The sequence below is a fragment of the Eulemur rufifrons genome, chromosome 9, assembly GCF_041146395.1.
Source record: "Eulemur rufifrons isolate Redbay chromosome 9, OSU_ERuf_1, whole genome shotgun sequence".
NCBI lineage: Eukaryota > Metazoa > Chordata > Mammalia > Primates > Lemuridae > Eulemur > Eulemur rufifrons.
Genome location: NC_090991.1, coordinates 37364039 through 37383506, shown reverse-complemented (window position 1 = coordinate 37383506; position 19468 = coordinate 37364039). Strand labels below are relative to the sequence as shown.

Here is a 19468-nt window from a genome sequence, read left to right as displayed (position 1 = left end):
CAAAACAGGGGTTGGAGGTGCGCAAGAGATGTGATCTTGGACTTTGCACATTGAGTTACAAGTCCACAGGGAGTGAAAGCCATTGGACACTCTGGGTAGAGCCAAGAAATTGGTACTTTGACCAGGAATCCATATGTGAGAACAGCAGACCTGAGTTTCTGCAGAGCTGGCTTTCTCCTGGGGACTCAGTCTGGCTCCTCTGTTGGGTCTCTCCAGGTCAGGGACCTTCTCTAGGGGTCTCAAGACTCGCCCTGCTCTTTCTTGTGATAACAGGGGCCCGAGGTTATGGTAGGATACGCTTTTCTTTACCCTCTGGGCAATCAAGTCATCCATGGGGTGGTTAGACTGAACAACTGTGAGGTTACTGCTGGGTCCTGCTCCCTGCGCATTCTCAGAAACCTGTGCTGAGCAGGATGGTGTGCAGTAAACCTCATCTGAGAGTGGCTTTTCCAGGCAAGGAGGGGGCAGCCCAGCCTGAGCCCTGCGGGTCATGCTGAGCGTCAGCAAAGACAGCCTGGTATGGTGGGAAAAGCCCCTTAGCTTGGAGTCAAAGGGCAAGTCACTTCTTCTCTTTCTGTTTCCTCAATCATGGAATGGAAACTTACCACACAGGGCAGCCCTGAGAGTTCAATGAGATGAGACCGAAGAATGTGCTTGGAAATACAGGAGCCCCATACAAACATGGAGAAATTGTGTTCCACGGCTGGGCAGGCTCCTTCAGGCCCAGGGCTATGGCGTGCAGGCCTTCAAGCCCTAGCACCTGGCCTAGTACCTGGCAAGGTGCTCAGTAAATGGATGCTGGATGATGCGTGGATGGACAAATGGACAGGCACAGGCAGAGACTGGGGAAGAGGCAACTCTGGGAAGCATGTTGAACGCCATCTATTTCATGTGCCACAACAGGAGAGAGATTCACTTCAAAGACATGGCAAAAGTCAAAGGTATCTCATGTGCCAAACACAACCAACCCATTGAGCAGGTAACAAAGGCCAGAAATATGGCCCACGGGCCACATCGCCCCTGAAAGGAGGCCAAGTCAAACAGTGTGGCTCTCCCTGTCTCCTTAGCTCCAAAGTTGAGTGAGGGAGTCGCTTGGCTGGGCAAGACTTCCGGCCTTGGCACTTCTACTGACCACTCACCACGGCCTTCCTCCCTGCACCTGGGTCACTACTATTGCCCCTAAGATGCCACTTTTTATAGGTTTCCCGATTCCCCTCCTATGTGCTCCTGTGGCATGTTGGGCTTGCCCCGCAGTTATTACAGTGCACTGTACTATAATATTGTCTTTCTTTATTCATTTTTGTTTTTTTGAGACAAGGTCTCTCTCTGTCACCCAGGCTAGAGTGTATTGGCACGATCCTATCTCGCTGTGTAGCCTCGAACTCCTGGGCTCAAGGGATCCTCCTGCTTCAGCCTCCCGAGTAGCTAGGACTACAGGTGTGCACCACCATGTCTGGCTAATTTTCTTTTAATTTTTTGTAGAGATGAATCTTGCTATGTTGCCCAGGCTGGCCTTGAACTCCTGGCCTCAAGAATCCTCCCTCCTCAGCCTCCCAAAGTGCAAGGATTATAGGCGTAAGCCAACTTGCCTGGCCTATTTTTTAAATATTATGAAATAAAGGATAATACAATGAGGACCTTTGTCCACCACAAACAAAGCATTATCAATAGATACAATTTAAACCCTTGGGAAACTCTATTTGCATCCCCCTCCATCCCCATCCTGAATTTAGCATATGCCCTCTCATACATGTTCTTGTACTTTTACTGCTTTGGGTAATTGCTTCTGCAATTGTCTAGCTGTTATGAACTGAATGTTTGGGTCCCCCCAAAATCCATATGTTGAAGCCCTAACCCCCAATTGGAGATAGAGCCTCTAAGGAAGTAATTAAGGTTAAATGAGGTCACAAGGGTGGGGTTCTGATCTGATAGAATTAGTGTTCTCATAAGAAGAAACACCAGAGAGCTCCTTCTCTCTCTCCTCAAACACACAGCAAGGAAAGGCCATGTGAGGACATGGCAAGAAGGCGGCCATCTGCAAGCCAGGAAGAGAGCTCTCACCAGAAACCAATCCTGCCGGACCTCGGTCTGGGACTTCCAGCTTCCAGAACTGTGAAGGAATAAATTCCTGTTGTTTAAGCCACGTAGCCTGTGGTATTTTGGTATGGCAGCCTGAGCAGGCTAACGCACCCACAATGCTCCATGTAAGCTTGGCCAGGCCAGGAACAGTGTGTGTTCATCTTTATATCTGTAGAGTCTAGCACCACGCCTGGCACGTAAGTATTCACCAAATATTTGTTGAATGAAGGAATGAAGTCACTGAAGAAGTAAAGCAGGTGCCCTGGGGCCATTCCTTAGGATCAGGGCGTTCTCTGCTCTACCGTGAAACAGGTCCTACTCAAGCTGCTTCTGAGACCAGGATCTGAAGTCAGTGTCCAACAAAGGAAATTTAAAAGTCGGGAAGAAAGGCATTCCCAAGAAAGGGGTAGAGGGAGTGGTGACATCTTAGGAGAAGTTTGAAGTCACTTCATCAATCAACCAAATGTTTATTAAGTATCTGCTGATACTTAGGTATTCCATGTTGAACAGCCTCCACTTCCATAAGGCGATCAATCTTTGGAAGACCAAAGGCCAGTTGGTCCAAAGGTGTCCCAGACATAAACAAGCACAATGCTTTTTGGCTTCTCTTATGGACATGTCCTTTGCTCAGTCACATTGGAGTGTCCACTCCAATCATAGAACATGAAGTCACCTTCACTTACAACGCAAACTGCACCCTCAGCACAGCTGGGATGCAATGGTGACCACTCTCATGACACCCAGGGCATCCACAAGAGGCTTCACTTCTAGAGTTCTTGCTTTGGCTTTTAAGAGTCTCTAGAGCAAAAGAGGCAGCCATCTCAAGGAGCTGGCTTCAGGCCTCTTGCTAGCATGAAAAACACATGCTCTTAACAAGTGGGATGAGAAAGAATCTTCTAGAATAGATAGTATAGCACATGAAGCCCAAGCAAATTACTTAACTATACCACATTATATTTTTAAAATCAGCACTATTCAAGATAACTCAAAGACTACTGAAAAACTATAGAGTATAGGCCAGGCGCAGTGGCTCGCTCCTATAACCCTAACATTCTGGGAGGCTGAGGCAGGAGGATCACTTGAGCCCAGGAGTTGGAGTCTGAAGTGAGCTATGATGATGCCACTGCACTCTAGCCCAGGCAACAGGTGAGACTCGGTCTAAAAAAAAACAACAACAACAAAAAAAAAACCTACACAGTACAATCTTTTTGAAGAAGCACAAAGTCTTTTCTAGAATAGAAAATAGTTCACATGTCCTTGCTATGTATGCCAGTTTGTGTGTCCCTGAAGTTAAGTGCTGTGACTGTTCAGAGGAGAGAGGTCCATGTAGGTGGGGCCTGCCTGGGCCTCAAAGAATGGGCAGCATTTGGAGAGTGACACTGGGTTCCTCCTATTTGGTCCATCTCATAGAAAGCAGACTTGCAGTGCATAATCACAAACTGCACGCTGTCGTGCAGAGGGGACGCTCACAATCAGTTCTGAGAATACCAGGGAATTCCCACCACCTCACTCAGAGACCAGCCAAGAAACCGAACCTGAAGGCTCCCAGGACAAAGTGCGCCATGTCCACGCACCTAGAGCTGGAGGGGTGGGAAAGGGCAGTGAAAGGAGAAACAGCATCAGGCAGGGGCTGCTGAGGAAATCAGAACCAGGAGCAGCCCCTTATCCCCCCGATGACAGGGCACATCTGCCACAAAGCTCTCCAGCCCTGCCCTGTTCATGGACTCTCTTGATCTGGGACCTTCTGTGGGCACCTATGCTATAACAAATCTTAGCCCAAGAAAGGAGCCTGGGGCGTAGACAGGCCAATCCTGCTCCTTTTCATATGGGCATCCAAGAACGGGAGAGAGGAAGTGACTTGCCCAAAGTCACCTAGTGAGTTACAGGAGAGGCAAGACTGGAACACAGGTCTTCTGGATTTAAGCTCATTTTTAGAAACATCTTGCACATGGCAGAGGGCTCCAGGAAGAAGCTTCTGGAATATTTCCAAACTGAAGTTGTCCTGAACTTTCTTACCAACACACCTGCCAATATATAACCTCTTAGAGTTCCTTCCACCTCATTCAAGAGATTGCTGATATCCCTAAAAGTGAGTGGGCTCCAAATGCCAGTAATGAGAGCAACCAAAACCTTTGGGCAGAAGGAAAGTTTTGGCAAGGGCTTCCCATGCCTCCATGTGGGGAATTTGGAATAATGGGAAATGGCTAAGCAGGGGGCAGGTGCCGTGGAACGTCTCAGACTTCAGAGTCTCAGGATGCTAATGCTTAGGTACCTTCTAGGCAGTCTGATTACCTCACTTCACACTTGAGAAAACTGAAGCCCAGAGAGGGCAAGCAACTTACCCTAGATCACACAGGGATCTGGTGAAGAGATAGGCTCACTGAACTACACCCCAACTGGATGTTCTTCATAAGTCTAGGGAGAAGAAAAGCCATTCTACCTGCTCATCCATCTCCCTTCCAGCCTTGTGCAATCTTGGATTTCCTTCCTTTGTTTGAGGTACAGTATCCTGTCATGCTTGCTCTCGGCCATAACTGTGGACAACAGGGGAGCCATCTAAGCTTAACTTCTTCTATACTTAAACTCCTTGGGGACAGGAATCCCCTTGTATCAGTCAGTGTCGAAGCAAACAAGAGCCACTCTCCATATCCCAAACAGAAGGAATTTAATATAGAGAACCAGTTATACAGATGATGGAAGAGCTGAGGCCAGAGAAGCAATGGCAAGGCCACCCAGAGATTAATAACAGGAGGAAGTTCCCACCATCCCTAGAGCTGGAGGGACACAGGGAGAAAGTGATGTTACCATAGCCCAGAAACTGGAGCAGGAGCTGGAACCATGGTGAGGGTTACTCATCAGGTGCTGGTGCCACCGAGGTAGGAACCAGCTGATGGACTCTGGTATCAAAGACACGTAGCCACTGCTGGGATGCGACTGGGAGCAGAGAGAGGGAAGAAACCTACTGATGGAAACAGATATACCATTCAAAAAGTCCCCAAATGGGAGCTGGAATAGTTAAACTAATACCAAACAAAAATAGACTTTAAGACAAAAATTGTTTATAAAGAGAAAGAAAGACATTTGATAATGATAAAAGTGTCAATCCATTTAGGAACACATAACGACTGGAAATAAGAAGCAAACATTGACAGAATTGAAGGAAGAAATAGGAGAAAAACACAATTCAACAATAGTCAGAGACCTCACGACCCTCCTGTCAACAATAAATACAACAACTCATCAGTAGAGCAACAAAGAAATAGAAGATTTGAACAAAACTATGAACCAACTGCACCTAACAGACATCTGTAGAACACTTCACCCAACAACAGCAGAATACACATTCTCCTCAGGTGCACAGGGAACATTCTCCAGGATATAAAACAAGTCTCAAAAAATGTAAAAGAATTGAGATCAGAAAAAGTATGTTTTCTGACCATGATCAGTAACAGAAGAAAACTTGAGGAATCCATAAATATGTGGAAATTAAACAACACACTCTTAAATAATCAATGAGTCAAAGAAGAACCCACTGGAGAAATTAGAAAATACTTTAAGATGAATTAAAATGAAAACAAAACTTAAGACATACAGCTAAAACAGTGTTTATACAGAAATTAATAGCCATAAATGCCTATATTCTTAAAAAGAAGAAAGATATCAAATAACTTAATCTTTCACCTTAAGAAAAAGAACAGCAGGCTGGGTGTGGTGGCTCATGCCTGTAATCTTAGCACTCTGGGAGGCAACGTAGGAGGATCACTTGAGCCCAGGAGTTAAAGACCAGCCTGAGCAAGAGTGAGACTCCAACTCTACTAAAAATAGAAAAATTAGCCAGGTGTGGTGGCACATGCCTGTAGTCCCAGCTACTGGGGAGGCCAACGTGGGAGGTTTGCTTGAGCCCAGGAGTTTTAGGTTGCAGTGAGTTACAATGACACCATTGCACTTTAGCCTGGGCAACAGAGCAAGACTCTGTCTCCAAGAAAAATAGCAAACTAAGCCCAAATCAAGAAGAAGGAAGGAAATCATAAAGACTAGAATGGAAATAAGTGAAATATAGAATTGAAAAAAATAGCGATAATCAACAAAACCAAAAAGTAGGTACCTCAAAATAAAATTGACAAACATTTAACTAGACTTACTCCGATATCAAAACTACACAAAGACATCACAAGAAAACTACAGACCAATGTCCCTTACAAATATAGATGCAAAATTCCTCAACAAAATATTAACACACCAAATCCAGCATCATATTTAAAAAGATTATATACCATGATTTAGCCCAGGAATTCAAGGTAGGTTCAACATACAAAAATCCATCCATGTAATACACCATGTTTAATAGAATAAAGGACAAAAAAAACCTCAATCTTCTCAACTATAAAACTCTTAGAAGAAAATAGAGGAATAAATCTTCATGAACTTGATTTAGGCACTGGTTTCTTCGATAATGACACCAAAAGCACAAGTGACAGAAGAAAGCATAAATAAATTGAACCTCAAAATTAAAAACTTTATTGCTTCAAAGGACATCGTCAAGAAAGTGAAAAGATGCTCCACAAAATGGGAGGAAATATTTACAAATATATATCTGATAAAGGATTGTATCAAGAGTATATAACGAACCCATACAATGCAACAATAAAAAACATAACTCAATTTTTTCAATGGGCAAAGGATTTGAATACACATTTCTCCAAAGAAAATACAGAAATGGTCAATAAGCACAAGAAAAGATCCTCAACGTCAGTAGTCATTAGGGAAATGCAAATCAAAACCACTTTGAGGTACCACTTCATACCCACTAGAATGGTTAGAATCAAAAGGGTTGACAACAAGGTTTGTTGATGATATGGAACCCTCATACACTGTTGGTGGGAATGTAAAATGGTGTAGCCACTTTGGAACATAGTTTGACAGTTCCTCAAAATGTTAAACATAGCACTACCATACAACTCAACAATTCCACTTCTAGGCATATACCCAAGAGAAATGAAAGTATATGTCCACACAAAAAGCTTATACATAAATATTCATAGCAGCATTATTCATAATAGCTAAACAGTGGAAAAAACCCAAATGTCCAACTAATGATGGATAAACAAAATGTGGTATATCCACCCATACAATGGGATATTATTCAGCCATAAAAAGAATGAAGAACTGATCCACGCTACAACATGAGTAAACCTTGAAAACCTGCTAACTAATGGAAAGAAATATGAAGGCCACATCTTGCACACTTCTATTTATGTGAAATGTCCAGAATAGGCACATCCATAAAGACGGAAAGTAGATCTGTGGTTGCCAAGGGCTGTCGAGAGCAGTGTAGGGGAGATGGGAGTCATTGGCTAATGTTTACGGGGTTGATGGGGAGGGTGAGAAAAAATGTTCTGATTGTGGTGATGGTTGCACAACTCTGTGAATACACAAAAACCATTGAATTATACACTTTAAGATGGTGGATTTTATAATATGTGAATTCCATCTCGATGAAGCTGTCATTAAAAAAAGAAAAGAAAAGAAAAGAAAAAACACACACCCTAGCATATCCCTTTCCGTCTACCTTCCAGCACGTGTCAGTGCCTCCCATGGGCCAGATCTCTCCAGAAGCCAGAGAAACAGTAGTTTGGGAGCTGCAGCCTCCTGTGGCACTGAGCAGGGCAAGATGGGGACACATCTCTCACTCATCTCTGACTTCCCCAGCATCTACCCTGTGGCTTGGCATGTGATATTCACACCATAAACATTTGTTGAATCAATAAATTGCCCCTCATCTAGGCTCTGCCAGGTGGCACGGGGGGTTTTCGAATGTAAATGACCTGATGATTCAGGATCCTGTGACCAGTGACTGGGGGCTGTCACTCTGTCACCTTTCTCATACTGCTAGAGGCACCGGAGGGGCCCTGCATGAGGCGGGGAGGGCTGGAGGGAGGAGCAGAGTGGGAGGGGCAGGGAAGCTGTGGCTCTTTTCACAACTTAAAAGGGGCTGGTACCACTTCCTCCCCAGACAGGGGTAGCGCGAGGCCCGGCACTGCCTTCCTGTGTGGTTTCGCTGCCCAGAGCGCCATGGACCTGGGTGAGTGAGCCTCCTTATCGGAGAACTGGGGTCTCAGACACCCAGACTGATCCTGTGGATTGGGAGCAGAGGATGGGGCTGGAAAGCCTAGGGGAGCCTCCAGGAGAAAGCAGGTCTGATTTGGTGGGAACTGGTGGCTGCTTCCAGAAAATGCCACCCCGTTGTCCCTGGAGAGGTGCATCTGTCCTTTCAGACACAGGGGAAGGGGCAGCCTTTGGTGCCAGGAAGGACAAAGAGGCAGAGGTCATGTCTTTCTAAAACAGCAGGGACATAAGAAATTGCCCACCCACTCCTTAACTTGCAAGAGAACTGGTCTGGGCTTGGTGATCTGACCAGAACCTGTCCTCAGCTTGGGGGCAATGGGTGAGAACCTCTGGGACTGCTGGGGACCAGTTTCAATAGGGAGCCTCAGGACCCTCCACCCCCTCTCTGATTCCCACTTTTCTCCTCTGCTTCAGAGAGATTAGATTCTTGTCCTCTTGGGGTTGTTGGGAGGAGCAAAATGAAGGTGCCAGCATTGTGTGAATGGTACAGTGCAATGTAGATGCAAGCCGTGGTTGTTTTCTGTCTGCTGCTCATCCTACCAGCCTTGTACCAGCTTTGCACTGGCTTTGCTGCTGCCCCCTGCAAGTTAAGATGTGTGCGGGTAACATGGAATGGGATGGCAAGGGGCATGCGACCTGGGGGAGTCCTAGCCAGACCTCCAGCACAGCCCCTGCTGCTGAGCAAACCCCACTCACTCCACCCAGGCAGACAGTTCTGCTCTTTAAAAAGCCCTTCCTTTAATCTAACCTCAGTCTCAACTAGAGGGGTACAAGGCAAGCCCTGAGGGGGTTCTAAGTGGTTCGTCCAGCTCCAGGCACCCCCTTTACAAATCTCGGCTGTAGAATCAGACCCGGCTGAGGCTGAGAGGGCCGGTTCCTAGATGGCTCATCTCACCAGCAAGCAAAGCACCACGGCGGCCTCAAAGCCGCAAGGGGTTGGCTTTAAAAAGTGAAGGTTCCCTGGTGCTGGCCTCACACCCTCGCTGCCACACCACAGCCTCCTCCTCGACTTCATCTCTTCCTTCCCCACCTGCCCTGAACCCCAGAGCCGGACCCAGCAAACAGCTGTGAAAGGGTCAAGCGGTCACCTTACCCACTGACTGTGAACTCCTGAAAGGCAGAGTCTCGTTCTGTCATTTCTGCCTCCCGGGGTACTGTGGGGATGTGAGCAGACAACGTCTGTGGAATGAATGAATACATGGCACGAAGAACTCAGGAGATTTTAGTTTTTGAAAATCTCTTCCAACTTCCTCTCTTCCCAGCCAGTCTGCTCTTTAATCCCACTCCCCACACATCCACCCCCACTGACCACAACCCCAGAGTGTGGACGTCAAACACAGGGGACCCTGCCCCAGGCTTTCCTATTGGCCTCTGGGAAGGAAGCCAAGCAGTGCCCCGGTGGCGGTGGCGGTGGCGGTGGCGGTGCTGCTGAATGTTTGAAAAGCAGCTCCCCAGGGCAGAGGAAAGGCCCTGAACGTGTAGCGCTTGCCAATTTCCATTGTGTAAATTCTCCCGCCCTCGCTGATTTCAAGGCATCCTCAAGACTGAGCACAGAGTTGGGCAGATGCGCACAACCGGCGCGTTGTCGAGCCTGGGCACTGGCTCCAGCAGGTCTGGGTTTGGGGGTGCTAGACCCCTAGGCCTTGATGCGGGCGGTGGGGGCGACCTCTCGTCCAGGAGGAAGGGATGTTCTTGCTTCTTCACTCAACCCGAGAGAGCCCCAACGGTCGAACCCAAAATACCGGTGGGGGGGGGTGGCTCGGAGGAAGCCACTGAGCAGCTTTGCTCAAAACGCGCTCTGGACCGTTGGTAGGGAGGGTGGGCCACGAAGGATCTGTTTTTCTGCTCTTCATCTGCCCAGCAGGGAACCAGAGGCGGGTGAGGAGGCAGGGTTTCTGTTACGCAAAGTGAAAACTCCAAGGCAGGGCTGAGCTGGCCTTTTTCACTATTTGAATGAGCAGCTCCGAGGCGCCCTCCCCACCTTCAAGCAACGAGGACAAAGATCTCAGTCAGGCAGAGCAAAGAAAAATGAGCCTGTGAGAGACTTGTGTCTCACAGCCCAGCCATGAATGGTGGCGGGGGGGGATGCTGAAGGAACTGGAGGCCAATCTCTTCTGGGAACTAGGTTGGGGGTCGAGGGGCAGGGTGAGAAGAACCCTGAAGGCTGAACCGGCTGTTGGAAAAATCTCTCCTCTGCGCTTGGGACTTTCTTTCACTCAATTCTAATTGCTTGAGGAATTCAGGGATGACCAGCCTGGTGGGGAGAGAGAGACATATGTCACTAAGCTGCTGCCACAGAGTGAGATACAGTGTTGGTGGGGGTAAGGGCAAGATGAGAAGGGAACGTGGGTCAGAGAAGTATTTAAGGTGAGTTTTGAAGGGTGTGCAGGAGTTGTCAAGCCAAACAAGAAGGAGCAAGGGGCCTGGGATATGGCATGGATGACAAACTCTATTGCCATCAGAGGCCAACAAGCTGAAAGAGAAAAGGAGCCTAAGACATAGGAAGTGGAGGGGTAGAGGGAACCAGGGGGCGCACACCCCACCTGAGAGCATCCAGATCCCATATTGTAAACACCCCAGGCAGACAAGCGTGAGGCATCCTAGGGACTCAGCCTGGGGCTCGCTGAGGGTCAGCTCCCACTAAGGTAATCGAGACAAGAAAGAGGCAAGCTGAGGAGGGTGAAAAGAAGCTGCCACACCAAGGAGGCGGGGGGAGCCACAGGCACAGGAGGGCCAAGCCTTAAAATTCGGTGTGGCATCGCCAAGGAGTTTGGACTATCCTGAAAGCAATGGGGAGTCAGTGAAGGTATGTTTCAATTAGGCGAATTAAAGGAAGAGATCTGTGTTGCGGAAGAAGCCCTGTGGCAGCAAAGCTTCCGGTCAGGACAGAAGTAGGTTCAGCTCCGAGAGATGTCAGGAGACAGAAGCAACAGAACTGGATGGCTGATGGAATGGGAGAGAACGAGGGTGCCCTCCATGCTCGTGGAAGACCTGCCCACGGCAGGCTCATCAGAAACATAGCGATGCAGTAGTGAGAGCCCAAGCCTTGCTGTCCCCGTCAAATCTCAGGTCCATCACTTGGCAGCTATGTGACCCCAGGCGTTTGGCTTAACCTCTCTGGGCCTCTAATTTCCGGAATATAGAGTGAGAATCACCAAGCATAGCTGACAAAATGTTATGACTCAGTGGCAGCGCAAAAGAATGGTTAAGAGCGTGGTTTCCAGAGTCAAAGGAAGGGTTCAAAGCCCAGCTCTACTCGTAGCCAGTCGTGTGACCCTGGGAAGCTACTAATCGTGCTGTGCTTCAGTAAGTGGGAATAATAGTAGTACCTACTTCACAGGGCTTGTGAGGGGATGAAATGAGATCACACATGCAGACAGTCTGATGCACAGTGAGAGCTCAGCACACATGAATTCTATTACTGGACACTGCAGCTGATATAATGGTGACTAGAAGCCCCAACCAGCTCTCACCCATCCCTGCCTATTGTCTAAAAGGGGTTTCCCCAGGCCTCTCACCTGCTGTCCAGATCTCCTATGGCTTCCCCACTTCTCTCTCAAAAAAAAAAAGAGAGAAAAGTTATGTATTGGCAGGTGAGGATGTCCAGGGAGGAAAAATCTTGGGGGGCAGCTCTTGGAGCCAGCTGATGGGCAACCATGATTTCCCAGGCAGCCTCCCCTCTGGAAGCCTGGAACAATGTGGGGCTGGAAGTTCTGGGTTTTGGGAACAGCCATCCAGGAATCCCTTCCTCCCAGATGGGAAGTTTCTCATGCTCGGGGCCCGAGTTGGAGTTCTAGGGAATTTTCTTTCCATGACGATCATTACTGAAAACTCAAGAACTCAGAAAACACCCAACACCTAGGTCAACCGTTGCTCCTTAAACCCTTAGATTCCCAACCTCATTGGTCTTACCCAAGCTGCTGCCAAGACGCGGTTGCTTTATGACTTTGTAACAGACAGGAATGATCTGACTCATGGCCACTGACCAGGCTCCCCCCACAACACACCAGAGTTCCCCTAAGCTCCCCTGCTACCTTTCTTGAAAACTGCCTGTTCTGGACCTACAAGATGCCTGCTCCTCCACCATCTCCAACACACACACACACACACACACACACGCAATCACACACACACACTGGCACCCTCCCAATTCCTCCCCCGCCCCCCACAGTAGCAAAAGGGATGAGAGAGGGCTCAGGAGAAGGGGTCATCAGAGTAAAACAGAAACACCGTTCCCGTCCTTGTATTTCACCCTCTGTGACTTATCAAAACTTTGAGGTTTCTCATTTCTCACTGACAGTCAGAGTGGGCTTTCTCTAGAGTAACCGAAAGACATTTACGTGTTGAAAGAAACCTCGAGCGCTTCACATCAAGATGAGTCAGTGGAGGATGGGCGGTGCGCTGGGCCCTGAATAGACTGTGGTTGCGTGTAGTGTAGACATGTAGACTCAAGCCCAGGGGTAATGCAGTGAGAAAGGGGAAGGAGAGGGCCACCACGCTGCTGCACAAGGACCCATTCCCATCAGGACTGCAAAAGCTTGGGTGCAGGCTGGGGACACAGGCCAGTGGGTGCCTGTCCCCAGACACAGAAGATGCAGCTAGGAAGGCAGGTTCAAGTAGACAGTGGAGGGCTCCACTGCCAGGCCAAGCACTGGGGGCTTCATCCTAGGACTGGGTAGAGCCCCTAAGGATTTAGGAGGAAGGCATGGGGGGGCAGGGGAGAGGGGTATTGGCATGGGAGCTCTGCTTCGGGAAGACGTGTCTAGCAGTAGTGTGCGGGATAAATTGCTTGCGGTGGGAGAAATACCTATTTATTTATCTGGCCCCATGCCCTTCCACCCTCCCCCTAGGAGCTCCCAAGCCCAGAATCCCCAGCCTGACCAGCACCCCCAGGAGCACGTTAAGAACGGCAAGCTGGGTGCCATGCAGTTAGATTTCCAGCAGATGGTGCTGTGGCCAAGGACAAGGGACGGCTGGTTTCGCGCAGCTCCCCCGGCTTCCAGAGAATGCCTGTGGCAGGGTCCCATGCTCTTCCTGCCCCTACTGAGGCTGGAGCTGCGAGGACGGGCCTGCAAGTCCTGCCGGTCCTGCCTTGCCTTTCACATGTGGCCTCACAGTGACTCTGACTCTCCTGTGGGCCAGGCCCTGGCTGGGAGCTGAGGGTCGGAGTACTGGGAGGGGGCTGCAAAGGGAAAGAAGGCACAGCTCCTGCCCTGGGGGTGCTCCCAGACTGGTAGGTAGATGAGACTTCTACACAGATGGCTCTGTCAACTGTCCTCCCTGCTCAGCCTTAGGAGGAAATAAGCTCCGTTGGCCCAAGGCTCAGCTCAAAGCTGAACTGAGTACATCCAGGCCTTGTGCTAACCTGGGGTCTCCGTCTGCTGCTCAGAGCCAAGGAGAGGCTCCTGGCTTCCAGAATGTGTCCCTACCCAAAGCTGACCCTGCTCGGCTTCCACCGTTCCCCCAAGGCCTCGGACTAGAAAACAAGTTAAAGGAGACAAAATGTATGCACACATTTTAGTTAAGAAAAAACAAAAAGTAGGATGAACGCTGTCAGGGACTAGCATCCATCCCACCACACTGCCCCAGGGCAATGTGCCCTCAGGCCACCTTGAGGAGCCCTCCTCAAGGAGAAGGGGGAAGGACAAGCACTCATTTACTCATTCACTTAGTCAGTTATCCTTCATTCATGCATCAGCACACAGTTCCTGGGCCTGCTCTGGGTAAAAGGGAAGAGGTCGCTGCCCCAAAGTCAGGCCCAGGGTGTGGGCTCAGTGAACCAGCTGTCAGTGCTGGCTGTCAGTTCAGTGGGGGTGCTGTGAAATCACCCCATTTCCTCAGCCTGCCTCCTTCGGGAGACATTCAGGGCTTCGCGTGTGGCTGCCCACTCGCCTGGACACCAGGGAAGTGCTCCCCAGGCCGGTGGCTGCTGGCACCAAAGCAGTGCAGGACACGTGAGCACACGCAGCTACCACCACCTTCCCCTTCCTACACCACAGAGGGCGCGAGGGGCAGTCAGACCCTCGAGTCAGGGTCAGCTGAAGCCCAGGCCTGCGGGGGCTCTGAGCTCGGGAGGACCCTCCAACTCCAGAAGCAGCCTAGATGGGGCAAGACGGTGGGGGGGGTGCCCCACATTCTGCTGCTGCTTCTTTCGGGAGCCTGAGAGTGGAGGAGGAAGAGAGGGAGGTGAGGACAGTGATGCCGGGCAGCGGGCCAGGTGTTCAAAGGCACAATCTGGTTCTGATGTTCTCTTTCGGCAAACGCAGTGCCTGGAGCTTGGGATGAAAGTTCCCAATGGCGTCTCCCCTCCACTGCTCTCTTTAATCGCAACGAGTTGTCCCTGCCAAGCAGTAACTTCCTCGCCTTGTCTCCTACAGGGAAACCAATGAAAAGTGTGCTGGCGGTGGCTCTCCTTGTCATTTTCCAGGTAAGGTTCCCTGCCAAGGACAGCTCTGATCCCTCCTCCGCAGCCCCCTCCCAAGCCAGAGGTCCTGCTGGAGGAGCTGGGCGTTTGCTAGAAGAGAGAAGGCCCCGACACAAACCCACCTGCCATTCATTAAGCTGATGGCTGCCCCCTCTCCCTCTGTGGAGTGACCCTGGGGAGCCACAGATGTTCTCTGGACTTCCTTTACCCCATCTAAGTTAAAACGTGCGGGAAAATAACTCACCGTCACCTTCCCCACCCCACCTCCAATCTCCCACCCAGGAGACAGAAACATGGACTCTGAGCTCTTTCAGAGAGAACAGCTGCAAAACGCAAAGGCTGTGAGGTTACCAGCTTTTCATGTGTGCGCACACACCCCCATGTGTAAAACCCCACGTGTGGGCTGAGAAAAGAGCCGTGATTACTATACTATCACCCCAAAGTTTTCTTCCCCCTAACTCCAGCCGAAGGTTCCCCTGGCAGCCACAGTTTTCTTTTGTGAAATTGGGACCCATCAACCTCCCTGGGGGTGGAGGGGAGAAAGGATGGGACTCCGGGGACATGGAGAGGGTGGTGGATGGAGCAAATCTTTACAGCAGGCCTGAGTGCTGCAGGAACACAGAACCCCGTCTTACAAGGTTCCGTGTCTCAACCCCAGAAACGGAGAAAGTTTGTCCCACCAAGTGCCAGGGTTACAAGAAACTGCAGCTGCAATGGGGGAGTCAACTTTCCCCCACGTGTTAAAGGCAGGAGCTTCTGGAGTGCGGGTGAGGGGCCCAGCTGAGGCCAGAGCTGGAGGGACAATGCTGCAGAATTCGGCTCGTCCCCAGGTCTGCAGGCCAGAGGGGCAGCTTTCCAGGAGCTCGGGCCAGAGGCAGGCCCCAAGCTGGGCACTGTTCCCAAAACCCCATCCCAGGGGCCCCCAGAGCGTGGGCTGCCCACAGCCTGGCCCCTTCCCCATCACCACTCTCCCCTCCCTCCAGGACTCTGAGGGGCTACACTGCTGGCAGCAGAGGCTAGAGGGCTGGGGAGAAGAGGGGACAGCTTTGGCTCGTTCTCCCTCACTTGGGGAGGGGGCTCAGGCAGGGCAGGATGTGGTGGGGCTGTGGGCTGCACAGGCGGCAAGGCTGGGGGTGGTGGAGCAGGAACAAGACAGAGAGGACTGAGTGGTGGGGAGCACACTTCATAGAGGCTGGAAGCCCAGCCCCCCTCACGTCCACGGACCTCGGACTAAGGCCCAGGCCCTACCTTGGATGGACTGAGGGCAGCCAGCCTTTTCAGGGGCTCCCAGGCTGCAGCCAGGCCCAGATGAGGGAACAGGGGCTGCCACTGACTTTTCTTCTCAGGCTAGCAATGCCCAGAGAAAAGGCTCCCGGACATGATTTTGTCCTCACCCTGTCCCCAAGCAGGGCAGTGATGAATCCAGAACTTGGAAGTGAGAGAGACTGAACAAGATGCGGGGAGTCCCTCTAGCCCCAGTGTATGGAAACCCATTGTCGTGGAGCTGCTAAGAGTCCAGTTCCTGGAGGAAGGCCCCTGAGTGTCCAAGGCAGGCTTCCAGCCCAGCCACCTGCCCCGCAGGAGTGAGCGGAGCCCACGCAAGGCTGTGCCCACTCCTTCATTGATAAAATCACAGCAGGCTGCTGAACCTTCAGGCAGCCCTGCAAACAGGCTAAAAAAAGCCCCGGCAGCTGAGCCCTGCTGATTGGGATCTGCCGGAAGAGGCTGCGGGGGAGAGAGAGGCAGTGACGTGGGGGAAGCAGAGGGGGAGAGTGGGAGACAGAGCTGCCTTTCTTCCAGAGACACAGCTGCTGAGGGGCTCACGCGCCACGGCCCGGCATCCATCACGGGGTTCCGAGCACTTGGGCTCGAGTTGCCCGAGCTCCTGCTGGGGGCCGGGAGGGCACCAGGGACCTGTGATGTCTCCAGGTCACTTGCCACCCACGACCTCAGCAGTTCACCCCAAGCCCAGGGATTCCCGGCCTCCTAACTGGAGCGTTTGCCATCTCTTCCCACTCGGGGCCCCCTCAGCCTTGACCTCCAGGTGATTTTCTGTCAGAAGCTGGGGTATTTTGTAAGCCCCCTGGAAAACCCTTTCCATGAGCTTTTAAAAGGAGGCTCAAGAAGGAAGACACACGTTCTCTCACGGAGTTTCCAGAGGGCAAAATAAAAGCTCCGTGGACTTGCAGCGGTGCCAGAGCCTGGGCTGGGCACCTTCCACAACCACGTGGAGGAGACAGGACTCATCTCCATTTCACAGACAAGAAAACTGAGGCTCAGAGAGACGAGTGTGTTTCACCAGCTTAAGCTCATCTGGCCCCAAAGCCCAGACTATTTCCACGAAAGGTCACTCCTCCCAGAGTTGGCAAGATCAGACACGTGCTTCTTAGTAGCCGTATAGAACCTCAGGCCCCGCCCCAGCCTGCTGAGTTCAGGACAGGCATTTAACAAGATTAACCAGGTGACCCACATGGAAGTTCAAATTGAGAATCACTGATTTTAAACCAAAGAATCACCTGGAGAATTTAGGCAACTATAGATTCCTGCGCCCCACCCCGCCCCCGCCTCCACCGCCGAGATTCTGGTTCAGCAGGGCTCTGGAAAGTTCTCAGGGGATGACAGGGATGTGACCACACTTTGAAACCTCCACTCTAGGCTCAGTCCCAGCCAGATTTGGACTCACCTGGCTAAGCTGGATTGTTTTCCCTTGTTCCTTCCCCACAGGTGTGCCTGTGCCAAGATGAGGTCACAGATGATTACATCGGAGACAACACCACAGTGGACTACACCTTGTACGAGTCTTTGTGCTTCAAGAAGGATGTGCGGAACTTTAAGGCCTGGTTCCTGCCAGTCATGTATTCAGTCATTTGCTTCGTGGGCTTGCTGGGCAATGGGCTGGTCGTGTTGACCTACATCTATTTCAAGAGGCTTAAGACCATGACCGACACCTACCTGCTCAACCTGGCCGTGGCGGACATCCTCTTCCTCCTGACCCTTCCCTTCTGGGCCTACAGTGCAGCCAAGTCCTGGGTCTTTGGTGTTCACTTTTGCAAACTCATCTTTGGCATCTACAAGATGAGCTTCTTCAGCGGCATGCTGCTACTCCTGTGCATCAGCATCGACCGCTACGTGGCCATCGTCCAGGCTGTCTCGGCTCACCGCCACCGCGCCCGCGTCCTCCTCATCAGCAAGCTCTCCTGCGTGGGCATCTGGATGCTGGCCATGGTGCTGTCCACCCCCGAGCTGCTGTACAGCGGCATCCAGAGGAGCAACAGCGAGCAGACGTTGCGATGCTCTCTCATCAGCGAGCACGTGGAGGCCTTTATCACCATCCAGGTGGCCCAGATGGTCATAGGCTTTCTCATCCCCCTGCTGGCCATGAGCTTCTGCTACCTTGTCATCATCCTCACCCTGCTCCAGGCGCGCAACTTTGAGCGCAACAAGGCCATCAAGGTGATCATCGCCGTGGTCGTGGTCTTCATAGTCTTCCAGCTGCCCTACAACGGGGTGGTCCTGGCCCAGACGGTGGCCAGTTTCAACATCACCAGCAGCAACTGTGAGGTCAGCAAGCAGCTCGACATCGCCTACGACGTCACCTACAGCTTGGCCTGCGTCCGCTGCTGTGTCAACCCTTTCTTGTACGCCTTCATCGGCGTCAAGTTCCGCAACGACCTCTTCAAGCTCTTCAAGGACTTGGGCTGCCTCAGCCAGGAGCGGCTCCGGCAGTGGTCTTCCTGCCGGCACATCCGGCGTTCCTCGATGAGTGTGGAGGCCGAGACCACCACCACCTTCTCCCCATAGGCAGCTCTTCTGTCTGGACTAGAGGGACCTCTCCCAGACCCCCTGGGGTGGGGACAGAGAGCAGATGCAATGACTCAGGACCCCTCCACCCCCCCAAAAAAAGCTGCTGGGGAAAAGCAGCTCTGACCTCAGAGTGGAAACCTGTGCCCCAGAAGACAGCTTAACCCCAACCCTAGCTACCTCAACTAAGGTGGAAAAGAAACGTGGCTGATAAGCTAACACCGGAACCGGCAACACCCCACAACCAAGGCTGTTGTCCCCTAAACCAAAAACCAAAAGTGAAAGTCACGAAACCATTCACACCTGCTGGAGTGAAGGGGACGAGATGGGTGAGTGCTCGGTTAGGAAGAGGGCTGGCGAGTCCTCTGAATGAAGTTTCTTCCGACCTAGAAAGGAGTCAACCCAGAGACTCAAGAGCTCAGGCCAGGTCTTGAGAAAACCAGGCTTTGTCTCCAAGACCAGAGATGGTGGGGAGACATCTTGGCTTGGCGAGGAAAGGGGGACATCTGCCTGTCAGACTAACTTTATCTGACCCCCTCCCTCCTTCTCTTTCTGCTGTCCCCCAGGCCTCCCTGGGAGCCCTCGAAGGCCGTGTTGCCCTCCCAGACTCTTGACGGGGAGGGTGTGGTGTTTACTGCAGGCTGGAACAGCTGCCTCCGCCTGACCAAAGCCACGTTCCCAGCCAGAACCCTGGAGTGGGGGTGACATGCAGTCGGAGCTCAGCTCCGCTAGGATGGGAGGAGGGGAGAGGGAGAAACGTTGGGGACGGGGAGGGCGAAAATGCCAGCTGCCCACAGCCAACGAGCTGCTTCTTCCTTCTTTGTCGCAGGGACAGATAAAACTCTCCTTGTGTTGTGCTTTCAATTCATTAAGAGACCAACATTTTGCTCACACACAAATAAAAATTTTCCCTTGAGGGAAAAACAGCTTTGAAAGAAAGGGAAAAAAATCTTTGGTAAATGGCAAATGAGTGTGTTCTTGTTTTGTAACCCCCTCCGCCCCACCGCACCACGCCCCGGCTCCCCTGCTCCCCGCCCT

The 19468-nt window shown here is 51.2% G+C and overlaps 1 protein-coding gene across 1 annotated transcript; it reads left to right on the top strand.

Annotated features, from left to right (window-relative positions):
* Nucleotides 1-8151: 8151 nt before the first annotated feature.
* On the top strand, nt 8152-18430 carry CCR7 (C-C motif chemokine receptor 7). Its single transcript, XM_069481358.1, has 3 exons — nt 8152-8161; nt 14583-14632; nt 17354-18430. Exons 1-3 carry the CDS (start codon nt 8152-8154, stop codon nt 18428-18430), a joined length of 1137 nt encoding a protein of 378 aa, XP_069337459.1.
* Nucleotides 18431-19468: the final 1038 nt, after the last annotated feature.